This window comes from Pseudophryne corroboree, chromosome 3 (genome assembly GCF_028390025.1).
Source record: "Pseudophryne corroboree isolate aPseCor3 chromosome 3, aPseCor3.hap2, whole genome shotgun sequence".
Classification (NCBI taxonomy): Eukaryota; Metazoa; Chordata; class Amphibia; order Anura; family Myobatrachidae; genus Pseudophryne; species Pseudophryne corroboree.
This window is the reverse complement of record NC_086446.1, coordinates 84,570,166-84,594,674: the sequence shown is the minus strand read 5'-3', so window position 1 is coordinate 84,594,674 and position 24,509 is coordinate 84,570,166. Positions and strand designations below refer to the sequence as shown.

At 44.5% G+C, this 24,509-nt stretch overlaps 1 protein-coding gene and 3 pseudogenes across 1 annotated transcript in view; 3 read left to right on the top strand and 1 right to left on the bottom strand.

The window, feature by feature from the left end:
- Nucleotides 1-24,509, top strand: part of LOC135057187 (uncharacterized) — an 826,406-nt gene that overhangs the window by 612,628 nt on the left and 189,269 nt on the right. Inside the window, 1 exon segment of the mRNA XM_063963085.1 lies at nt 18,135-18,359. Within this exon segment, the coding sequence (XP_063819155.1) occupies nt 18,135-18,359 (225 nt within the window).
- Nucleotides 5,669-5,787, top strand: LOC134897948 (5S ribosomal RNA; annotated as a pseudogene).
- On the top strand, nt 8,159-8,277 carry LOC134898073 (5S ribosomal RNA; annotated as a pseudogene).
- Nucleotides 14,709-14,827, bottom strand: LOC134894656 (5S ribosomal RNA; annotated as a pseudogene).

Sequence of the window (24,509 nt, the reverse complement as noted above, 5' to 3'; positions counted from 1 at the left end):
GAATGTTGTGTTGGATTTTCTACAGTCCTCCTGGTTTGAACCTCTGATGACGGTAGAAGACAAGTACCTCACTTGGAAGACACTGATGTTACCGGCGCTGACTTCTGCTAGGCGTGTTTCAGAATTGGGGGCCCTATCGTGTAAAAGTCCCTACTTGTTCTTTTACGAGGCCCTATCGTGTAAAAGTCCCGTCAGGTTCTGGCACTTCTGCTTCTCCGGAGTCGTTGGATGCTGTGCGAGTCTAGAAGATTTATATCAAACGGACGGCTCGGATAAGAAAGACTGATTTCTTGTTCGCGCTGTATGATGCGCAGGAAAAGGTTTGCCCTGCTTCTAAGCAGTCCATTGCTCGTTGGCTTAAGTGGTCTATACAACAGGTGTATGTGTCGGCAGCCTTACCTATTCCACAGTATCTGAAGGCCCACTCTACAAGATCAGTGGGTTCTTCCTGGGCAGCTGCCCGTGGATCTTGGCCTTGCAATTATGCCGAGCTGCTACCTGGTTGGGGAAGAACACATTTGTGAAGTTCTACAAGTTTGATACCCTCGCCAAAGAGGATACCCAGTTTGCGCAGGTGGTGCTGCAGACGTCACAACACGTTCTGGAAGCTTTGGGACGTCCCCATCGTACAAAGACCCCAGTATCCCTTATGGATGTTAGAGAAAACGGGATTTTAATACCTACCAGTAAATCCCTTTCCGGGATCATTCCGGGGGGTCCTCAACTGGGAAGCGGACTTCCTCAGTCATCAGGACGTGCACGCCGGGGAGCGGAGTCTTCATCCGGAAGTCTTTCAACTCCCAGTGGACAAGTGGGGCCTGACAAAATCACAAGGTTCCGGTCTTTGGAACAAGGACAAGGGATCCTCAAGCAGCGTTCGTGGACACACTGGCAATTCCATGGAACTTTTGGCTTCCATATGTGTCCTTGCTTATATGGCAACTGAAGGCAAATTCTCATGTACTGTAGACAGCCCAGACCTTAGTGCCTCATGGGTGGTGTCAAGAAACCCAAGATCAGGCTAATTTACTTTTATAGCCCTGGTTCTGATCCATCACTACCACTGGACTTTGATGAAAGTGGTGCCTCGAAGCCCAGGACTGTGTTAGGCACTATTAATGCCTACGGTACCCAGTGGTACAGTGTGGGCTAATACTGTACATGCATTATACATTCTTATCATGAATGTTCCTAGATATTGTGAATATATAGTATGTCATGGTTTTGATCTTTGTTCTATAGAGAATGTTGCCAGGCACAGTGGCTCCATGACAGCAGGGGTCATATGGGAAGAGACTTGCTTGTTAATAAACCAGCAAATGTTTTGTAGCCAGGCCTTCATTTTAAAGCACCAAATAATAGGACTTAGGTTTAGTAACTCGCACCCAACCTGGCTTGGTTGCATCACATGCGACCAGCTGCCCCCCGGCGGTGTGCAGCCCCCGTTGTTCACTGTCCCTTCTGATGGACATCACTGCCGGAATCGTACCCCGGAATGCTGTGCAGCTGGACTTCTGGAGTGCATGCTCCGTAGAGTCCTCTCCCTGCACATTTTAGCTGATCTCTGCGTGTGTTTTGGGAGAGCTTGTAGCTGGATACCTGCAGCACAGTCCCTGGCTAGGCATGATGGTGCCGTCAGTGGAAAGGACTTGTGGCATGGATTGCGGTGGGTTATATTAGTTGCTGACTTTGGCTAAGGGGTGATACTCTGCAATGGTACCTTGTGGAACGCATCACCAGTGCTGCATGATTTATACAAATTGTCTCCTGTGGACTACTTTGCTGTCACTGCTGTGTGGAATCAGTGACCGTTTTGCTGTGTGGAACCCTATGGAATTGTGCAGACTATTCAGCTATAACTGCTGTGTGGAATCAGTGACCGTTTTGCTGTGTGGAACCCTATGGAATTGTGCAGACTAATCTATCACTGCTGTGTGGAATCAGTTACATTTTTGATGTGGGGAACGGTTTATCTTTAAATGCTGTGCAGAATTGTTGTAGAACTCTCTCCTCTACAAGGACTGGCTATTTTGGTCACTACCTGCATATTGTATTTGCACTACAATTACCTCCTGTATATTATCTATTTCTGTGTGCGGTGAAAAATAAACCATTATTTTGGTTTCATCTGCTTGGTGTCGGGATCCGGTCTGAAGATAGACAGTGTCTAGGTCGACCACTATAGGCCGACAGTCACTAGGTCGACATGTTCTAGGTCGACAGGTCAAAAGGTCAACATGTGTTTTCCACACCAATTTTTTTTTCCTTAACTTTCAAACTTAAAGATCCACATGGACTACGATTGGAACTATTATCTTGCCTAAAGCATGGCGAGCGAAGTGAGCCATGCGAGGGGACACGGTGCACTAATTGGGGTTCCCGGTCACTCTACGAAGAAAACGACACCAAAAAAACATAAACTCATGTCAACCTTTTGACCCCATCGACCTAAATATTGTCGACCTAGACACTGTCGATCTAATGATCCACACCCCTTGGTGTCTGGGTGATTTTGAAGAACCCCGTATCCTTACAAGAGGATTCTCCATTGAAGATGTCCACCTCCACCCCCTTCCCAGCAGTTGACTTCCTGGACCTTGTGTATGACGTTGTGGTTGCCATTCTTTGCCGCTGGGGTAGGGGCATAACGCTAGTTCTGATTTGAACTCCAGAGCTGTCATGGCTGCTGGTCAAAGTGCTGATGCTCAGAACAATTGTCAGCGTTCTGCTCTGTGATCAGTGCTTGTGAGGCAGGGCAATCACTGTACCATCTGACAATTCATGGCTTTGGCTTTCATAAATTACCAAAGAGGCACTAAGGGGTTAATTTACTGAGATGTGAGTTCTATTTAAGGTGGGATGTTGCCCATAGCAACCAATCAGATTCTACTTCTCATTTATCTAGCACCTTCTAGAAGATAATACCTGTAATATGATTGGTAGCTATGGGCAAAAGCCCATCTTAAATAGAACTCCCATCTTAGTAAATTTACCCCTAAGTGCTTTGGCCATAAAAGGTACTGTATATGTAGGCTCGCGCTTTGGGCCAAGCAAAATGTCCTAGCCATTGCAGGATGCATATTCCTAATGCAGAAAGCTGGGAAGCAGACTTCTGCAACAGGCAAAACTTTTATTAATAGTGTATTTGATGGTGTGTATGCACCTTTAGTGGTGCTCCTTACAGTCTGTCCCATATGGTGTAGAATAGGAAAAAAAGATATTAAGGGCACTCTGTCAATTTATTTGTATCGCCACCAGGTTAGATACTAAGCGGGCTATTTAATTATCCTTGATAAGCCAGCACGAGCGGTGGCTTATCGGGGGTTACCTGATGTTGCACCGGGTGCCGGCTGCTGACAGCTCTCGGTGTAGCGCTGCTCCTCCGGCTCCCCAGGTCACATGGCCGCTCCCCTGTCATGTGACCGCTGCCTGGGGCGGAGGAGAGGGGGGATGCGGTCACGGCGCCGAGTGACAGCTTGCCTGCAGTTCCAGCCTGCTGCAGCGGGCATGGGACACTGCAGGTTGTCCCGGTCATCAGGGATTTCTCCGGCAGGGTCCGCAGGAAATCCACAGGATAAAAATGGGATATGATGGAGCGACAGTGGATTGGCACCAAACGATCACAAGCTTTCAGTCCTCCCAGGATGCAACGGGCCCGTCCATTTATCCCCGCCCACTGGCTCAGGCAAATCAGTTTTTGGTTTGGTGCGGCAGGAGTCGGACCATAGTCACAGGGCTGCTGTTGTTTGGCAGCCCTAAGCTTTATTAATTTATTTTTATAGTCTTAATATGTTTTCTGAGTGATCTTTCCTAACAGCGTCTTACACGCATATTGGAAAGAGTCGCTTCAACAACTCTCCGCCGGGTTGCAACAACGCTTACCCACGGTACAAGTGCTGTCTCGACGGGCGTCTGTGTCGGATATACTAGCAGATCCAGCAGATGTTATCAGGCTGTGGCCGGAGCACGGGGAAGAAGATAAGGCATCGGTTCCACTTAGAAGAGAAATAACGGACACAGCCGCACTGTATTGGGAGGTGACTACCAAACAGTAGCTGGCGCGTCGCCACCACGGGTGCTCCAGTGCTAGGCCTTAGGGATCATAAGGCACCAGGAATAGCGTGAGGCTGCAATCCCTAGGGTTGATGTCAGCGGTGGGGAGTCAGACACTCTCCTGGTCGCCCCTCCCCCCACTTCATGACCAGTTTCTGTCGGTCTCCCGCCATGAACTGATTGCCTCACTTCCGTCTCAGACACTACCACGAGGAGTCTCGGTCGCAGCATAGGCCGCTGTGTCTGTGTACACTAAGCGCTACCGCGAGGAGGTATGACCAGTGCATCTGCTTGCACAGTGCGTCTGTGTTCACTAAAAGTTCCCGAAGCGGCAGTGTACACTAGTAGCGTCTGGATCCACTCAGCATTCGCTAATGTATTGATCGATCCTGGAAGTGGGGTGAGTCTCCCTGTATCCCACTCTACTGAGTACGGGTTATACAGCACTAAATTTCTATCTTCTTTTTGTCAGTATGAATAGTTAAGTTTAGTGCCTATTGCATATAAGTCTGTGTACATTACTGTGGTTTTCTTTGCAATGCGTCTTAATACATTAAAGATCTGTATAGAACAGAATTCAGTAATATGTACTCCTACATAATTTGAAATGTGTTTGTAGTTGATAATATGCTCATATGACTAATATATAACATGTGACTGACTGCTAGTGTGATTGCTGTCTTAATATAAATGATTGTCAGTTGATCTTCTAATCCTCAATGCAGGAGGGTCACTTTGATATCACTTTAGGAAAGTAAAGTGGTTACAGTCACAAATTGTGTAGTACACTGTGAAAGTGCTGATTACTTATGTCCAAGAGCGGCAAAAGGTGACGAGGGTACATTTACAGTAAAACCAACACTCATATCTTGTTGTTTGCAAAAACTGTATTATCCTTTATGATCTGGTACAGGATGGTTTATGTGTAAAATGGTTTGCTTTTGAGCATATTACATCCCTGATCGACATCCGGTATAGATAGACCCAATGGGGCGATGTTTGCACAGACCTTGTCCAGTTTAGCTGAAAAGTTAATTCTTACAGCTTCAATACCAGGAATAAGGTGCACTATTAACCCATACATGCAGCTCACTACCTACGGTATATCCCCAACAGCTTCTCCAATAAGGCAAGCTGATGAACTGAATGTAAATAATTCATCGACTTCACAGGCTACACATGATAATCATCAGACGATGAAAGCTCTATATACTCTAGCATATGAAGAACGGGTAAAAGGTATCGGCTAAATGAATAAGCTGAATAAATGAGAGCAGAAAAGGCTAGTCTGTCAATAGAGGCAGCAGAGCCTGGGTTAAAAATAAGGCACCTGTGTTTAAACGTCACAAAAAATGGCCTCCTCACGAGGGCAGAATTTAGGGAAAAGGTTTGGGTTACACCCAATAAAATAGAATTCCCGGTAAATGGGATTCCAATATCTTTTTCCAGCTGGGGACTGTTTAAAATAGGGAAGTGCCTGCCAAAATAGATACGCATGTCATTGATAGTGCAAAAATCTATATGGCCTCTGCCTTCAAAAGAGGAATGGTTTTCAAAAAAAACATATTGTCTTTGTCTGGGGCAGTCATAAGGCAAGCCATGACTTCACCTTGCAATCTACGGCCACACCACACTGGATAGGCCCAATCTCTCTAGATCTTGGAAGCTAAGCAGTGTTGTGCCTGGTTAGTTCTGGGAGGGGAGACCACCTTGAAATACCAGGTGCTGTAGGTACATTGGGCTGAGGTACTAGAAGACAGGTTTTCAGCGCCTGCAAGGGAGCAAGAATCCCATATAGCTCATATAGACACTAATGTTCTAGGGCATCAGCATTAACAATAGCTGCTCGCAGAGCAGTTTGGCTTACATACATGGAAAGCTGATTCAGAATCAAAGAAGGTTCTGGAAACTTTGTCTTGGCTGGAAGTTTCTGTTTGGGAAGGAGTTAACAGTTATTCTGGAGTCAGAAACAGACTCCAAGAAGGTCACGTATCCTTTCACATATAACCCCAAACCTAGGGGTCCGGTTTCGGCCTTGTCGGTCATAAAGGAACGTAACAGCCCCAAGAGGGCCAGTTTCCAAACCAGAAGGGGGCCGACTTCTTCAATTTGCACAGATGGGTGCAAGAAGCAGTATCTCTAGGTTATGCTTTCCTTTCCAGAAGCATCCTCCTCGAAGGTTCTTCTGTTTCAGCCCGTCTTGGGTAGAGACATAGGCGAGGGATTTGCATGAAGCAGTTCAGGAATGGCTTTTGTCAGGAATAGTCATTCCAGTAACCCATGCACAATGGGGGGGTTTACTCCAACCTGGGTCAAAAAGGATCCTTTGCCCCATTTTCAATCTCAAAAAGTCTAAACAGATACATTTGTGTACCACGGTTCACATGGAGACATGGCACTCCATAGTTTGGTTGTGAGCCAGTAGATTACATAGTATTCCTGGATAAATCAGGAATCTTACCTTCAGGCTCCTATAGCACTGAGAAAACACAAACGAGAGAGCGTTATTAACATCCAAAGTGGATTTTTATTTTTACAATTCAAATAACTCTGAAATTAATGCCGGCCGGCAGTACATAAACATATATTAAAATTATCAATATGGCAATAAAATCCTAAAAACAAATAAATCTCTTAAATTGATACATTGTTGGACACAAGTTATATACAGAGTATCCGGCTTATTGGAAATACATTTTAAATTCTGGATATCTGAGGAATAAGGAAAATAATCAAATAAGTGGGACGGTTATACCTAAATATGCATATGCATGGAATTAATTTGATTATAATCAGAGATTTATTTGTTTTTAGGATTTTATGGCCATATTGATATTTTTAATATATGTTTATGTACTGCCGGCCGGCATTAATTTCAGAGTTATTTGAATTGTAAAAATAAAAATCCACTTTGGATGTGAATAGCGCTCTCTCGTTTGTGTTTTCTTAGTTTCGATCTTAGGGACAAAAAACCAATTGCCCCTGAGAGAGCAGCTTACACATCCGTGGAATCACAGCGCCAGGAATTGTTTGGTTTTTATAATCCTATAGCACTGTCCATCAGTGTTATCTCTAGGTTTACCATCCTTCAGCAACATTTCAGTTCTAGGCCTTACCCTTTGGGTTAGCCACAGCCCCAGAGTAATTACCAAAATGATTATGGCAGTTTATCTCCGCTAGCAGGGGATAAGAAAATTGCCATACCTTGACCACCTTTTTATCCTGGTACAAATACAGGAAAGGTTTCTGTGTCATCTACAGCACACAATAACTTGTCTGCAGAGGCACGGGTGGTTCATAAATTGGCAAAATCATCTCGGGTTCCGTAAAAACGGATGACTCATGGTGGGGCTGTACTGAATTCAAGTCTTCAGAAAATAGTTATCAGGGAACAAGATATCCTAAGTAAAGTTAGGGGAGTTGTTACATAGTCAAACAATATCAATTCACACAGCAATGCGAATGATGGTTTTGATGGTGTCAACAATAGACATAGTGGCGTGTGCACAATTCCACTCAAGACCTCTCCAGCATCTGTTTCCATCTACAGCCGCATCACACTGGATATGCCCAATCTCATTTGATGTTGGAAGTTAAGCAGTGTTGTGCCTGGTTAAATTCTCTGATAGGAGATCACCTGTGAATACCAGGTGGTGTAGGTGGGCCAGATGGACAATACACAAACAAGTACGTGGTACTGGCAGAAAAGGTAAGAAAGTCAGTAGCCGGGGGCGGCTACAGACGTTCCATCTAGACCAGGGGACACCGTTTTGGATATCAGGTTGGGAGGTCCTGACAACAAAATGCCAATCTTCAGGGCTGTGGCAGCCATTGTCCGGAGGAATATGATTCCTTGGGACTATGGACCACAGAAGAAAGTTGCTGCTAATAAACCTGTTAGCACTTCGGGCCATATACTGGGTCCTGATTCAGGCACGGGACACTCCTAAAGGAAAACCAATCCAGATCCACAAGGACAAGTAAATGGCAGTAGTGTACCACAACCTTCAAGCAAGGAAGGAGGTAAGTCACATACTAAAGTGTGCAGAACTCCATCTTCCAGCCTCGTCCGCAGTGTTCGTTCCAGGAGTCCTAAACTGAAGAGATCTACAGCTGTGTCACATTGGATATGTCCAATCTCATCTGATGTTGGAAGCTAAGCAGTGTTGGGCCTGGTTCATTTTTGGATGGGAGACCACCTGGGAATACCAGGTGCTGTAGATACAGATTTTCTCAGTCGATACGCCATTCAGGTAAGCGAATGGGCTTTGCACCCTAAAGTCGTTTCAGACTCGGGTAGACAAGTGGGGTTGGCCAGAGATAGAGCTCATGGCGTCCCATCTGAACAATAAGGAGCCCATAATTGGGTCAGGAACAAAGGATCAGGGAGTGATCATTGTGGACGTCTTTTTAATGAGAATTTCACTTCACTTATGTGTTTTTTCAAATCATCCTGCTACCCAGGATTGTGAGGAAAATACAGCAAAGATGCCGGGATTATAATAGCTCCGGCTTGGCCCAGAAGGCATTGGTACACAGATCCGCAGAAAATGTCGAATGCCATTTCTGTTTCCTCTACGCCCAGATCTACTAAGGCAGGGTCCTTGTTATCACAGATATCTGGATCGACTGTCTTGACGGCGTGGCTCTTGAAATCTATATCCTAAAGTCCAGAGGATTCTCACAGATGCTCAGAGCAAGGAAAACTTCCTTGGCTCGTATTTATCACCAAATATAGCAAGCCTATATTCATTGGTGCAATAGAACAGGTATGGACACTAAATCTTTCCAGAGTTCTAGCATTCCTTCATGCAGGAATGGATAAAGGTTTAAGGTGGCTTCCTTGAGAATGCAAGTGTCAGCATTGACTGTATGGTTCCGAAAAAAATTTGCCAAATTGCAGGATGTGCGCACTTTTTCCAGGGAATGCTGCGCATCAATCTCCTTTTTGTTCCTACTACAGTGCCTGGGGACTTAAGTCTAGTCCTCAAAGCCCTTCAAGTTGCTCTGTTTGAACCACTAAATAAAGTGGATTTTAAATGGTTGACAGCTAAAGTTCTCTTTCTGCTGACTATGGCATCAGCTAGAAGAGTGTCAGATTTAGGAGCACTGTCATGTTAATCTCCTTGTCTGATTTTTATCCAGATAAAGTAGTTCTCAGAACCAAGTCTGGGTATCTTCCTAAGGTGGTGTCTAGATTCCACCTTAATGAAGAAATTGTGGTCCCGGTTTTTCAGGAATCGCGATTTTCTGCGGGAGATGCGTCGCTGAACGTAGTCCGGGTATTAAAGATCTACGTGGATCGTACCAGTGCCATCAGAAGGACAGATTCTCTCTTCATCCTCTATGGTTTTCACAAGAGGGGATGGCCTGCTAGTAAACAGACGCTAGCAAGATGGCTTTGAATGACGATTTCAGAAGCATATTCTCAAGTTGATCTCCCTGTTCCGGCTAATGTCTCTGCTCACTCTACACGTAAGGTAGGTCCTTCATGGGCAGCACAGCGTGGTGCTTCAGCAGAACAGATATGTAAGGCAGCCACATGGTCTTCCAATAACACATTCAATAGAAATTATGCCTTGGATACTTTTGCCTCTCATGATTCTGAATTCGGGCGTAAGGTTCTCCTATCTAATCGGGAGGGTCCCCAACACTAAAAATTGTTTTGGGAAATCCCATTGTTATCCTGTGGATAACCTGTGGACCCTGCCGGAGAAATATAAGTTATGGTAAGAACTTACCGTTGATAACGGTATTTCTCCTATGTCCACAGGTTTCCAAAGGGATCCCACCCTGACGCATCTGGTTTGAGGATCTTTATACTCGCTAAACTCTTCCTTCTTGCATGGAAGGGTGTGCATGTGTGTTCTTCTCACCTGAATAGGGTTCTACATAATGCTCTTGCCTAAATGCTTGGGAATCCAACTGATTTGCCTCAGCCAGTGGGTGGGGATATATGGACGGGCAGGTGGAATCCTGGGAGGACTGAAAGCTTGTGATCGTTTGGTGCCAATCCGCTGTCGCTCCATCATATCCCATTGTTATCCTGTGGAAACCTGTGGACATAGGAGGAATACCGTTATCAACGGTAAGTTCTTATTATAACGTATATTTTGCTTCCAGAAACAGCACAGTTTTCGTGCGAAAACCAGGCTTATTCTACCCAAAACACACAGGTTTCACTGAACCTGTGTGTTTGCGGGAGAAAGGGCATTTTTTTTACAGGCGGTCAATCTGGATCTAGCCTGTAAAATAAAAATAAATTAAAAAAAAGAGTAAAAAATCGCGAAAAACTTATGTTTTTCGCACCTAGTGTTTTACTGGGGCTGATAGGTTATCCCCCTAAAAGTCATGAACAGAATAGCTTAATCAATAATCCACAGATCTGACAAATAGCAAGCAGACAATGTGCCTTTGAAATCAGCATATATGGAAACATCATATTATCATAATTAACAATAGCTGTCCATCGACCGCCGGCCCTTCATGCACCGTTCAAAGATTTCAACATCACGTTACTGCTGTGGTCATGGGCCATCTGGGATAGATATAGATATATAGATATATATAGATGTGTGTGTGTGTGTGTGTGTGTTTTTATATATGTATATAGATAGAGAGATATAGAGATAGATATATAGATAATATACCTGACGAAGGGGCTGTGTCCCCGAAACGTAGATTCATTAAAAGCACTTTTTTTCTTCAACTCGTTTGCTACGTCTCCCAGTGCCGCTCTCATTGCTGCTGATATATAGGGGATCATTTCCAGGAGGTGAAGGCACGGGGGCAAGTATCCTACAACGCTGGGGAGCGCAAGGAGTGCCGGGTCACACTGCATGTTATATATATATATATATATATATATATATGATAGATAGATATATTGTGAAAAGGTGCACAAACACGGGGACTCGGATGAACACTTTTGGTGTTTATTTTGCACAGCAGCTCAGCACATAGCAAGTTACATCCATATGCAGTCGGTATTACAGGCAGTATCATACAGGCACTTTCAGCATAGCAGACTCTTCATAGGCTCCAGTGGTCCCTAGTCTAACCCACACAGCCCGGCCTATCACCTGGACACTAACTGCCGTCAGGAGCCAGGTGACTCTGTCCTGGAAACCCTTATATCAGGAAATCCCAGGTGCTGCTGATCACACGCTTGGGATTCTGCTACTGCTTCAAAACCTGTTCTGGATCCTCCACATTACTTTCACATGGAAAAATGCTGTCTCTGCCACACTCCTCCCCCCTTAGCGTCAACCACCCTGGTGAAGCGACACTATTTTCTGGCGAGCTCTCTGCCTCGCCCACCCCTACCTGTGTTATCCGCCCAGGTACACAACCTTCCACCACCTTCCAGAGGTCACCCACCTCACCACCTTCCTCCTCCCCTAGCTTCACCATAGGGTTGCTTGGAGGAACAGGACCTACAAACCTCCTGGAAAGGGCATCGGCATTGAGATGCTGTTTCCCCGGACGATGCATCACCTCAAACTTAAATGGCTGCAAAGCCAAAAACCAACGGGTCACACGGGCATTCACCTCTTTGTATGCATCCACTGTAAGGGTGCATGGTCTGTCACCAACAAAAACTCTCGTCCCAATAAATAATACCTTAATGACACAACTGCCCGTTTAATGGCCAAGCACTCCTGCTCTACAGTTGAGTACCTGCGCTCCCTGGGCAATAATTACAGCTAAGGTAGAGGATGGGTTTCTCCTCTCCATCTACCTCTTGGGATAGGACTGCTCCTAATCCTGTCCCAGAGGCATCCGTTTGTAACACAAGTTGCTTTTTAAAGTCAGGAGCTTGCAAGACAGTACACAAATCTCGTCTTAAATCCTGCCAAGCAGTTTCCACTGGTCTAGACCACGTTATCTTGTCTGGGAATTGTTTTTTAAGACATTTGGTTAGTGGAGCCGCTCTAGTGGCGAAATCTCGAATTAACCTGCAATAATATCCGACCAAACCGAGAAATGTCCTAAGTTGTGATTTACATTTAGGTCTAGACCAGGTGAGGACTGCTTCTACCTTACTAGGCTGAGGTTTAACCTGTCCTCTGCCCACAATGTACCCCAAATACTTGGCCTCAATCATACCAATGGCACATTTCTCAGGGTTGGCGGTAAACCCGTGTGCCCGTAGAGACTGTAAAACGGCTTCTACCTTTAGTAGGTGTGACTCCCAGTCAGAGCTGAAAATAACAGTGTAATCTAAATATGCAGCCGCATATTCCCTGTGGGCCTGCAGCAACTTATTCAGAGCTCTCTGGAAGGTTGCTGTGGCACCATGTAAACCAAATGGGAGCATTTTATATTGGAATAAGCCTTCTGGGCTAGAGAAGGCTGTTTTTGCCTTAGCAGCTTCTGTTAACGGAATCTGCCAATAACCTTTTATCAAATCAAGTGTAGTGAGATATTGACTATTGGCTAAATTTTCTACCAACTCATCCACCCGGGGCATAGGGTAAGAATCAAACCGGGACACTTGATTTAATTTACGGAAGTCATTGCAGACCCGTAAGGCACCTGAAGGCTTCGGTACTAGGACAATTGGATTATTCCACTCACTGGTGGATCCCTCTTTAACCCCTAGGCGTAACATCTCTTCCACCTCCTGCTTTACTGCTGCCCGCTTCGCTTCGGGTATGCGATATGGCCTCTGTTTAATGACCACCCCGGCTGGATGATCTGTGTCTTTCCCGGAATGGCAGAAAACACATCTTGGTAGCGTTTCACCAAGTTCACCACTTCCCGTTTCTGTTCAGGAGTAAGCGTGACTTCACTGGGTACCTGGCATTCTGAAATCTTTTTAGCTACCAAAGTGGACTGATTGGAAATTTCCTTCAAGGGTTTTAACAGGTTTACATGATAGACTTGTACCTCCCTCCTGTCGGACCCTGTAATTGACCGGTCCCACTGCCTCGATGATCTCATAAGGGCCCCGCCATTATGCATACATCTTGCTTTATGTGGTGGGCACCAGCACTAACACTTTGTCTCCTGGATTAAAGGACCGCTTGACTGAGGTGACATCATACCTCTGTTTCTGACGTTGTTGGGCCCTTTCCATGTGTTCGTTCAGCAGTGGTGCAGTCTGCCTTAGACGGCCGTATAACTGGGCTACAAACTGAACAACGTTAGGGTCCTGGCATGGTTGTTCTTCCCACCTTTTAAGAGATCTAGAATTCCCCTGGGCTGTCTCCCATAGAGGAGCTCAAAGGGACTAAACCCTGTAGAGGATTGGGGTACCTCTCTGACCGCAAACATCAAGTAAGGTAGGAGCAGATCCCAATCTAATTTTTCTTGCGACACTGCCCTCTTTATCATTTGCTTAAGGCAGGGCTGGCCAAACCGGTCCTCGAGATCTACCAACAGTTCATGTTTTCCAGGCCTCCTGGAGATCTGTAGAATTGTCAGTTAGGAATGAATGCAGCACATCTTAATTAGTAATGACTACACCTGTGCACCAGCTAGGTGGTCTGGAAAATGTGAACTGTTGGTAGATCTCGATGACTGGTTTGGCCAGCCCTGGCTTAAGGGTTTTATTAAATCTTTCTACCAGGCCATCTGTCTGCGGGTGGTACACCAAGGTTGTAATCCTGTCTACATTTAGTAACCAACATAAATCTTTCATGAATTTAGACACGAAAGGTGTACCGTGTTCCGTTAAGACCTCTTTCGGTATTCCTAACTGGGTATACATGGTTAGTAGTTCTCTGGCAATAGTGCCAGATTTCATATTGCGCAGGGGTATAGCCTCTGGGTACCTGGTGGCATAATCAACTACCACCAATATGTATTGGTGCCCTCAAGCAGATTTTTCCACTGGCTCTATCAGATCCGTACCAATCCACTCAAATATACGGAAATGATAGGGAGGGGGTACCAGTGGAGCTCTAAACTCTGGCCGTGGGACTGTCCTCTGGCAGACTGGGCATTCCTGACAATACCTCTTAATGGAAGCATAGATGCCGGGCCAAAAGAACCTTAACTGGATACGTTGGAGTGTTTTCTCCTCCCCTAGGTGCCCCCCCACAAATGCGTATGGGAAGCTTCTAACACTGTTAAAGGTTGTTTTGCAAAGAAGCAAAAGAAAGACTGTTTGATATGTCTCTCTGGGGCACACTTTATTTAAATTAACTAGATGACAAAGTTATGAAACCGTGGAATGTATATGAAGCATTAAAACGTAACTTTTAATTTATTCTACAGACGAAAAAAATATACTAAAATATTATAAGGAAAAAATTAGTTAGTTAATTAACCATATGAGAAAAAACATTGCTGTATAAAACAGCGAAATAGGTTAAAACAAGTATTAAATAGCATATATAGAAGACGATATAATGATATGTCACTCGCCTATTAAAAGTGGGTGACAGAAAGTTTGTCTGTACACCCACTGGATTTTAGGCGAGTATTACTGTTAGACATTTGTCCAATGCGAAAATAAAATAAAAATTCTTGTTATCTCTATGAATTTATGATTAGATATACACATGTATATTTCATATAAGAGATACAAGAAAAAAACGGCTTTTATATTACCGGACTCCTTTTTGAGTGGTCAGCTATACTGCGTATTCTGCAATGTTAGCTTGCAAATGAGTTTTGCTGGTCAATGAAAGGCATGTACCTTAATGGGACTACAGTACCCAGTATTCCCAGAGGGTCACCCTTTCTGGTACTGACCGGGCCCAGTGCTGCTTGGCTTCCAAGATCAGACGAGATCGGGCAGATCCAGCATGGTATGACTGTAGAAGATATGGTAAATACCTCTCAGCATAGAGAATGGCTGCTAATCTTAGCAAATTGTGGTTCCGTGATCAGAAATGTTGAGTTAACAATAGCCAATTATTGGCCCTAAAGGAAAACTCCCGTGGTTTTCAGGGGAACCAAAATATGGAGAGATTGTTCACTGATGAAATACTCCACGTTAAAATTATAATTGGAAACACATACAAGAATCACCTCGAACGAATTAAAATTTGAAATTTCATTGTTATTATATTTTTCTATCAAGTAATGTACAATCTGGTCCAGTGCAGACTCCAAAAAAAAACCCACCCAGTAAAGCTTCTAACACTAACTGCTCCTGTTTTCGGGAAACCAACAGCTGATCTACCTTTTTCCCTTGTAAAGTAGCGACACGATATAGCAAATCATTTTTCAACACAAAATATGGTACACTCTCTGATGGTAAAGCATCAACTTCCATGCCGTTAACTACTTTAACAGTCTCAAAGGCGTGTGCCAAATTGCTGTCATCGCGTTGATCTCTCCCAAAGTCCTGCAGTGATATCTTCTCACCAACTGGGTTCCAATGGGCCTCGGACTCGGTCTCTTGGGATGGTCTGGGTCCGGCAGCCTCTCTCCCGGATGCTAAACATTGGTAGTCTCTGGGTTCTGCGTTGTTACGGTGGTTGATGGTTTGTTGGTATCATGCCAGGTAACCAGCTCCTGCAGCAATGGAAAGTCCCGGCCCAGGATCAGCAGATACGGGGGTCTGGAGGTCACCGCCGCTACCACCTTTAACGACCGACCTTGAACGGTCAGAGGTAAATAGACACATGGGCACTCCTCCACATCGCCATGGACTCACAACACCCTGACAGGAGGCTGGACCTTGTCAGCTCCCGGAGGAACCACGTTGGCAGCGACAATGGTGATCTCACTGCCAGTATCCAACAGGGCCCAAATCTCCCGGTTTTCCACCTCCACCTGCACTCGGAACAGGGAGGACTCTACTTGGGATACCCCTGCTGCCGCCATGCTGACCAACGGCCGAGCTGTTTTCCTCGCACTGCAATCCATCGGCTCGCCCTGTTTTGGGCAGTCCCGCCGCACATGACCAGGCTCGCCGCACTCAAAGCACACCAAGGGAGGCGGAGCCTTTGGTTTAACCTCTGGGAACTGAGTTCTGGGTTTATGTGTTGGCCCCGTATACTGACCTGGCTTTATTCAGCTTTCCCAGGGTCAGGTGCCGCTCAATCACCACTGACAACTCCTCGGATGTCTGAGGGTCAGCCTGAAGGGCCCACTGCTGCACCGAGCGGTCTAACACCCGCGTAGCATAGTCCAGTGCGACTACCTCCACAATCTGTACTGCAGAGTTTTTATCCAGCTGCAACCAGGCACTTGCCATTTGGGCTAGTTTGGTCAGCAGAATCCTGGGAGGCTCAGAGCCCTCCAGCCGCCAGTCATGGAATTCCTGGGCTTTGCTGGGCCCCGTCACTCCAATCCTATCCAGTATAGCCTTTTTCAGGCCAGGATAGGAGCGTGCCTCAGCCACAGTCATGTCCACATATGCCCGCTGTGCCTCCCCTGTTATACAGGGAGCCAGCCTGTCAGACCATTCCTCTGCAGGCCATCCAAACCGCATGGCCGTGCGCTCAAACGTGCAAAGGAATGCCTCTATAGCATCTGCTGGGGTGAGCTATAGTAGCCTTTCCCGCTCGGGCTCAGATTTTTTTTAAGCGCTTTTAACTCATCACACAACATTTGAATTTGAGTTTGCTGTCTTTCAGCCTGGGCTCATTGGCCCTCATGTAACATCTGAATCTGGGTTTGTTGCCCAGCTGCAACTTCAGAAAATTGTTTTAGCAATTCCTCCATATTGCCCTGCATGGTCCCTTTAAGGACAAATCTAGGAGGTTTAATATAATATGCCAGGCTTATCAAACAGTCCAAGCCGACACCCGCCTGCTTTGCTGGCTATTTAACATAACAGTCTGCCTATAATACTATGGCCCTTTAAGGCTGCCACTTGCACTGCATAACCAGAGAGGAAGAAAAGAAAAGGGAAAAACTTACAGTTTAAACACCGGCATGCTTACCAACAGTTTCTGTACACAGTGTCCTTGCTCGCATTCTCCACCACTTATGACAAGGTGCACAAACACTGGGGCTCAGATGAACACTTTCGGTGTTTATTTTGCACAGCAGGTCAGCACATAGCAAGTTACATCGATATGCAGTCGGTATTACAGGCAGTAGCATACAGGCACTTTCAGCATAGCAGACTCTTGATAAGCTCCAGTGGTCCCTAGTCTAACCCACACAAGCCGGCCTATCACCTGGACACTAACTGCCATCAGGAGCCAGGTGACTCTGTCCTGGAAACCCTTATATCAGGAAATCGCAGGTTCTGCTGATCACACACCTGGGATTCTGCTACTGCTTCCAAAACCTGGTCTGGATCCTACACATTACTTTCACATGGAAAAATGCTGTCTCTGCCACAATATATATCATACTTGCCTACCTGACCCTCTCCATGAGGGAGAAAATGCTCTGTTCATGGACATGTTTGGTAATGTATGGTTGCCATCACCTGTGGTGAAACACCTTTCTTATCAATTAACTAGCTCACCACAGGTGATGGCAATCACACATTACCAGGAAAGTCCAGGAACAGAGCATTTTCTCCCTCATGGAGCGGGTCAGGTAGGCAAGTATGATATATATAGAGATATATCTATCTATCTCTATCTGTCTATATGTATATGGAGAGAGATACAGAAATAGGGTTATTCCATGCCAAATCACAGCTTCCAACCCATCCATCTCGGATTTTCAAGAAATTTGGTAGGATGGCAGATGACTTAAAGTTCATTTCATGTGTAAAATGATAGCCCTCAGTGATACAGTGTTCATGCAACAGGGCTGCGAACATGACAAAAAATGTAAAATTTATGCTTGCCAGGTCAACTTAAAAAAATCATATCTTTGCTTCTAACCTACAGTCAAAATACCGACACGGTAAAAATACCAACATTCATTATGCTGACACATTCAAAATGCCGACAGTCAGAATACCGACGTTTGAAATGCCGACATGTCAAATGACATGAGTTTTTCTGGGGGGGTTTGTGTGTCAGTGTCGACATGGATACCGTCTAAGTGTTCCGCTCTCCATGCTTTAGTCACGGTGTAAATATTTAGCTAAATATGAATTTAGAATTGTAATATAGTATTTGAAAATTTCCTCACTGAAATTAAACAACTGAATCACTAATACTATGAAGTGGGGGAAAATACTTTTCCATATATTTTTATTTTATTTCCAGCAGATGGACACAAAAGCATTAATACGCCAGAGGGATATCTAATTTTGTCTCAAGATTTTAAAACCGAAGATCCCAAATTCACAAGAAATTCTCCAGAAGAAACCTGCATTACCCTAACTAAACATCCAGTTCTTCCAAGTGCAGATAAATCACTTGCTATCTCTAATCTTGAGGACATTTCTCCTGATAACCCAGATATTGTTACACATAGTACAGCTCATACAGGTGCTAACATTTTCCCCTGTTCTGATTGCTCTATAAAACATTTACCACAGTCAGTCTTTATTAGGCAGAAGAGAACTTACACATTTAAGAAACCATTTTCATATGAGTGTGGGAAATGTTTTCTAGACAAACCAACTCCAATTAGATATGAGAGAGATTACACAGGTGAGAAACCATTTTCATGTGCTGAATGTGGGAAATGTTTTGCACATAAATCAAATCTTGTTGGGCATGAGATAAGTCACACAGGTGAGAAACCATATCCATGTTCAGAGTGTGGGAAATGTTTTACACACAAATCAGAACTTGTTATTCACATGAGAACTCACACAGGTGAGAAGCCATTTTCATGTTCTGAGTGTGAGAAATGTTTTGCACGTAAATCGCATCTTGTTATACACCATAGAATTCACACAGGTGAGAAACCTTATCCATGTTCTGAGTGTGGCAAATGTTTGACCACAAAATCAAAACTTGTCAGACATCAGAGAACTCACACAGGTGAGAAACCATTTCCTTGTGCTGAGTGTGGTAAATGTTTTAACCAGAAATCATATCTTGTTGTACATCGGCTATCTCACACGGGAGCTAAACCATATCCATGTTCAGAGTGTGGAAAAATGTTTGCACATAAATCAAATCTTGTTAGGCATGAGAGAATACACACAGGTGAAAAATCATATCCATGTTCAGAGTGTGAGAAATGTTTTACACACAAATCAGAACTTGTTATTCACATGAGAACTCACACAGGTGAGAAGCCATTTTCATGTTCTGAGTGTGGGAAATGCTTTACACTTAAATCAAATCTTATTATACACCATAGAATTCACACAGGTGAGAAGCCATTTCCATGTTCTGAGTGTGGGAAATGTTTTACACTTAAATCAGAACTTGTTACACACATGAGAACTCACACAGGTGAGAAGCCATTTCTGTGTTCTGAGTGTGGAAAATGTTTTACACATAAATCACATCTTGTTATACATCAAAGAACTCATACAGGAGAGCAAACATTTTCATGTTCTGAGTGTGAGAAATGTTTTGCACAAAAATCACATCTTGTTATACATCAAAGAACTCATACAGGAGAGAAACCATTTTCATGTTCTGAGTGTGGGAAATGTTTTGCAATGAAATCACATCTTACTACACATCAGCTAGCTCACACAGGTGAGAAACCGTATCCATGTTCTGAATGTGGGAAATGTTTTGACCGTAAATCAACTCTTATCATACATAAGAGAAGTCACACAGGTGAGAAACCCTTTTCGTGTTCTGAGTGTGGGAAATGTTTTGCACATAAAACACATCTTACAACACATCAGAGAATTCATTCGGGGGAAAAACCATTTAAATGTTCTGAATGTGGGAAATGTTTTATAGAGAGAAAAGGTCTTGTTGTACATCAGAGACATCACACAGGTGAGAAACCATTTCCATGTTCTGAATGTGGGAAATGTTTTATAGAAAAACAAACTCTTGTTAAACATCAGATAACTCATACAGGCGAGAAACCATTTTCATGCTCTGAGTGTGGGAAATGTTTTATAGGAAAACAAACTCTCGTTGAACATGAGAGAACTCACACAGGCGAGAAACCATTTTCATGCGCTGAGTGTGGGAAATGTTTTACCCAGAAATCAAGTCTCATTAGACATCAGAAGCAGAGCTGTGAAACCATTCTAATTAGCACATACTGAGTGTGGTAAATATTCCTCACTGACATTTTTCCTACACGCAAGAAAATAAATGTCATTGAGCTGATAGACATCAGTCAATGTTACTTCTATTGAATTATAATTAAATGTTGAAATGATTACCATTAATAAATAGACATAATTACAAGGCTGTCTGGTTCTAGCACTTTCCATGCTTGGAAATAAATGTGATTATCGGCCTGTTTACTGAATCTTCAGTATCTATGTGATTTCTCTGCCCCCATCGTTCTGCACGTGAGATGCTGTCATCACTGTCTCCATGCATTTGCACCAGCGCTATCCTTGTGCAAGAGACTCAGGTTAAATCCGATAGCTTTTTACATACATTCAACTCTGCCAAGTCCACAATTCCACCTACACACCAACAGAATTTTACACCCAGTCTGCAGCAAGAGGAGAGGTGTCTGGCTGTGAATGGCATGTAACGGCGCATGCAAAGCTGCTAAACATCATGAGATATGACTGCAGATGGAGGATTTGTGCAACTCTGAATTAGGGCCAGAGTGTACACCAAGGTTTATTTTTAACATCACTCAGTTAAGAAGAATAATTGTAGGCTCCAGTCAGGCCGTGTAGTCACATGTTACAGTATAATGTAATTTCTTCAGGTTCCATAGTCTCCACAGGGTTAACCTTGGGGTATGCTGGTGGAGACCAGGGCATGCACCGAACTGCTAAGCTTTTGCAAGCTCCCAGGATGCACTGGCCTCTCTCCACTCATACTCCGCCCACAGCTCAGGCCCTTTAGTTTTTGTTTGGTGCCAGCAGGAGCTGGTCACCGGATAACAGCTGGGTCTATATTCTGCAGGCCAAGTTTAGAATTTTTCATATTCTTACAATGTTTAACAATTTTTATCTTGTGATATTTGAGCATGTAGCGCTAGGCAGTCCTTTGGACGCCAGCGCTGCTACTCCAACACCTCCACTGGAGCCGCAACTCCAGCCATGGTGTGGAACATTTGGTGGGTCCCTGATAGACTTCACTAGCAGGGGCACTAAGGGCTACCACGGATTGCAACCAGACACTGGGGGACAGTTAAGGTGCGATCTGCGCATTCCTTCCTCTCTGGTCCCTGGAGACAGACCAGAGGTGCTAATGTGTACCCACACCCCGGTGTTTGGGCTACACTAGACTACCAGGGCAAATGTTACTGGCGCTGAGGACAGTGTAAAATAAGCCAGGGAACCGGTGGTTAATGTAAGCAAGGGGAGATCAGCGCTTACCCAAACCAGGGCACCATCCTGCTGAGGTCTCTTCCCCCCCCTCTCCCCCGAGCTGCTCCTCCTACACCCTCATCCCTCACAGAGATGGCAGCCATTTCTAGAGCTCTGCAGGTCTCCGGGATCGCTGGATCCAGTCTCCCTGTATGCCTCTCCTTTGAGTCAGGTTATACACCGCATTAATTCCTACCAGCTCTCTTAGCAGTGTAGTTAAATTCAGTGCCCACTGCAGTTAAATTGTGATTTCTGCATTGTATGTGACTTACAATCACATAATTCAAAAGGAGAAAGAAAATGTCCAAACTGTGGTGCACAAAAGATTACACAGTAGCTAAAATATAACTTTTATTAGTAATCTGAATAAAAAGTATTCATAAAAAGCAAAAATTGATTTAAAAAAATTAGAAATGTCAAAAGAAATGAAAAAGTGTATTAAAAATCGCTATATGTGAAAAGGCTCCATGAAATACTTCTCTGAATACTTCAAAAAATAGGGGGAGAGAGATTTGTGCCCGATATGTTTATATATTATGGTATAATATCTAATCTAATCTAGAGGACCCTATGGGCTCATCTTTTACATGTAACTACACCTTGTAATATGCCCTAGTGTAATTCCATAATATCCAGACTAAATCAATGCCAAGGATTATGGGAAAATATATTTAAATAACTATTTGAGTATATATTTGGATACATCCACATGAGGCTAAGCAGTGGGCTTTAGCACCTACTAATGTACCACACATAAAAAATTGCCACTTTTGGTTGATTTTTTTTTTTTTAACTGATAGGTCAAAAGATTAAGGTGTATGATACTGTATGAGGACATCGTGGACTCTACCCACTAGGGCATATTACAAGGTGTACAGTTACATGTAAAAGATGAGCCTATAAGGTCCTCTAAATTAGATTAGATATTATACCATAATATATAAACATATCGGGCACAGATCTCTCTCCCCCTATTTCTTGAATTATTCAGAGAAGTGTTTCATGGAGCCTTTTCACATATACCGATTTTTAATACAATTTTTCATTTCTTTTGACACTTCTAATATTTTTTAAATCAATTTTCGCTTTTTATGAATACTTTTTATTCAGATTACTAATCAAAATTATATTTTAGCTACTGTGTAATCTTTTGTGCACCACAGTTTGGACATTTTCTTTCTCCTTTCGAATTATGTGATTGTATTCTCTGTGTCCGTGGTAGCACCCCTCATTCTTTGATAATTTCATAATGAAATCAAACCAATAAACTCTCTTGGGGGTCTCAACTTAAATATACTTACCTGCACTTTGACTTGTGCGCCCCTATCCTTAGTAATTTGTATGTGACTTATGCTAGATCTACCGCCTGTTTCTTCTAACTGCACTTGTAAATAACATTCCCTTTTCTCTTACGTCCTAGAGGATGCTGGGGTCCATATTAGTACCATGGGGTATAGACGGGTCCACCAGGAGCCATTGGCACTTGAAGAGATTAACAGTGTGGGCTGGCTCCTCCCTCTTTGCCTCTCCTACCAGACTCAGTTTAGAAAATGTGCCCGGAGGAGCCGGTCACAGCTAGGGGAGCTCTACAGAGCTTCTTTAGAAAAAGTTTATTTTAGAGTTTATTATTTTACAGGGAGGCTGCTGGCAACAGCCTCCCTGCATCGTGCGATTGAGGGGGGAGTACTGTCCGCCCTGCGGGGTCTGAGCCACTATCTCCGCTGACAGGACACTGAGCTCCTGAGGGGATAGAACATTCCCCGCTGCAGGGGATCGCTCACCCCAGCAGCATGCCGCCACCCCCTTACAGAGCCAGAAGATCGGTGGCGAGTGAGTCATCGGCCCCCTAACAGGTTTTATACACACCAGTGCCTGCAGGAATGTACTGGTGTCTGACCTGTTATGCACACCAGTGCCTGCAGGAATGTACTGGTGTCTGAACGGATAGGGATGCAAAACAAATGAACTCACAGACAGACTGGGGAATATGACATTACGTACACAGAAGGTGATAGGGTAACAAAATAAACACAAAGTGAACAGAGAAGCCCAGAGGCTAAGAAACTGGGTGTCTCCCTATATTAGGAATGCTCAGATGAAAAAAGCAAGATGTTGTGTTTTAATACGTAGAGAACCCGAAATGCTGTTGCTAAGGGCAACAGCAAAACCCTAAAGGGTTACCAACGGGTGTGGCAGTAAACTCTTTGGTCAGAGATGGAATGATAGACACAAGGAGAGTCTCCACAATCCTAATCCTCACTTGCAGTGCACAGGTTCGGCTTACTGCCACTAAACTGAATACCTGAACACCTTGCACAGTGAGACAGGATTTAGGCAGGCAGTCTGAGAATACAGCCGCAAACCTGCTAAGTTCACAGAGTAGCAAAAGAACCCCAGCAGGTTAAACGACTGACTCCAGTCTTACTGCTAGGTCTGGATTGGCAGAGTGTAGTACCAAATCCCCAGGCCTATTTGCAGTAAGCAACAACAAATACAAAGCTACACAGTACTGGCTAACTTTCAGGAACTGACTAACCAACAAAGATTCAGCAGCATCTGCTTAACCTGAGAAGAGGCCTTATAAAGCAGGTGCTGTCCACGCCCCACTCAGACCTCACAGACTGTGAGCACAAAAACCAGCACCGGATCCCCTGCCGTGCACAGAGCCTGTAACCACTGCACAGCAAAAGACCCGAACCGGAGTATCAGCTGCGCTCAGGTTACTCCGCTAGCACTTGTCTCCCGGTTGCCATGACAACGTGGCAGCACAGGGCAGGAGACCCTAACAACAGGTGGGGAGCTGATGTGAAGATGACGGCAACAGGGTATGGAGTGCAGTACTAACTGCACTCCGGGGCTCAGCGGTACATAGTGCGGCGCTGTGAGGGGCCAGCGCCTACAACCTACACTGACCTATAAAGCCTGTCAGGGTCCCGGGATCTCAGCCAGCATGAATCCTCAGGCCAGTATAATCTTCTGAGGAGTGGGAAGACGGCACCATTAAGTGGGCGGAGCTTCTCAGAGCGGACCCAGCAGTGTTCAGCGTCATTTTCCTGCCTGCAGAGACGCTGTCAGCGAAGAGCAGTCCCTCCAGAGCAACTCCAGCTATCTCTGATGGTACCAGGGGGTTCTAGAAGGGGGGGAGACTGTGTAAAGACTGTGTAACCTATAAAGGTGCACAGTCAGCGCTGGTTGGGGTCTGTCTATACCCTGT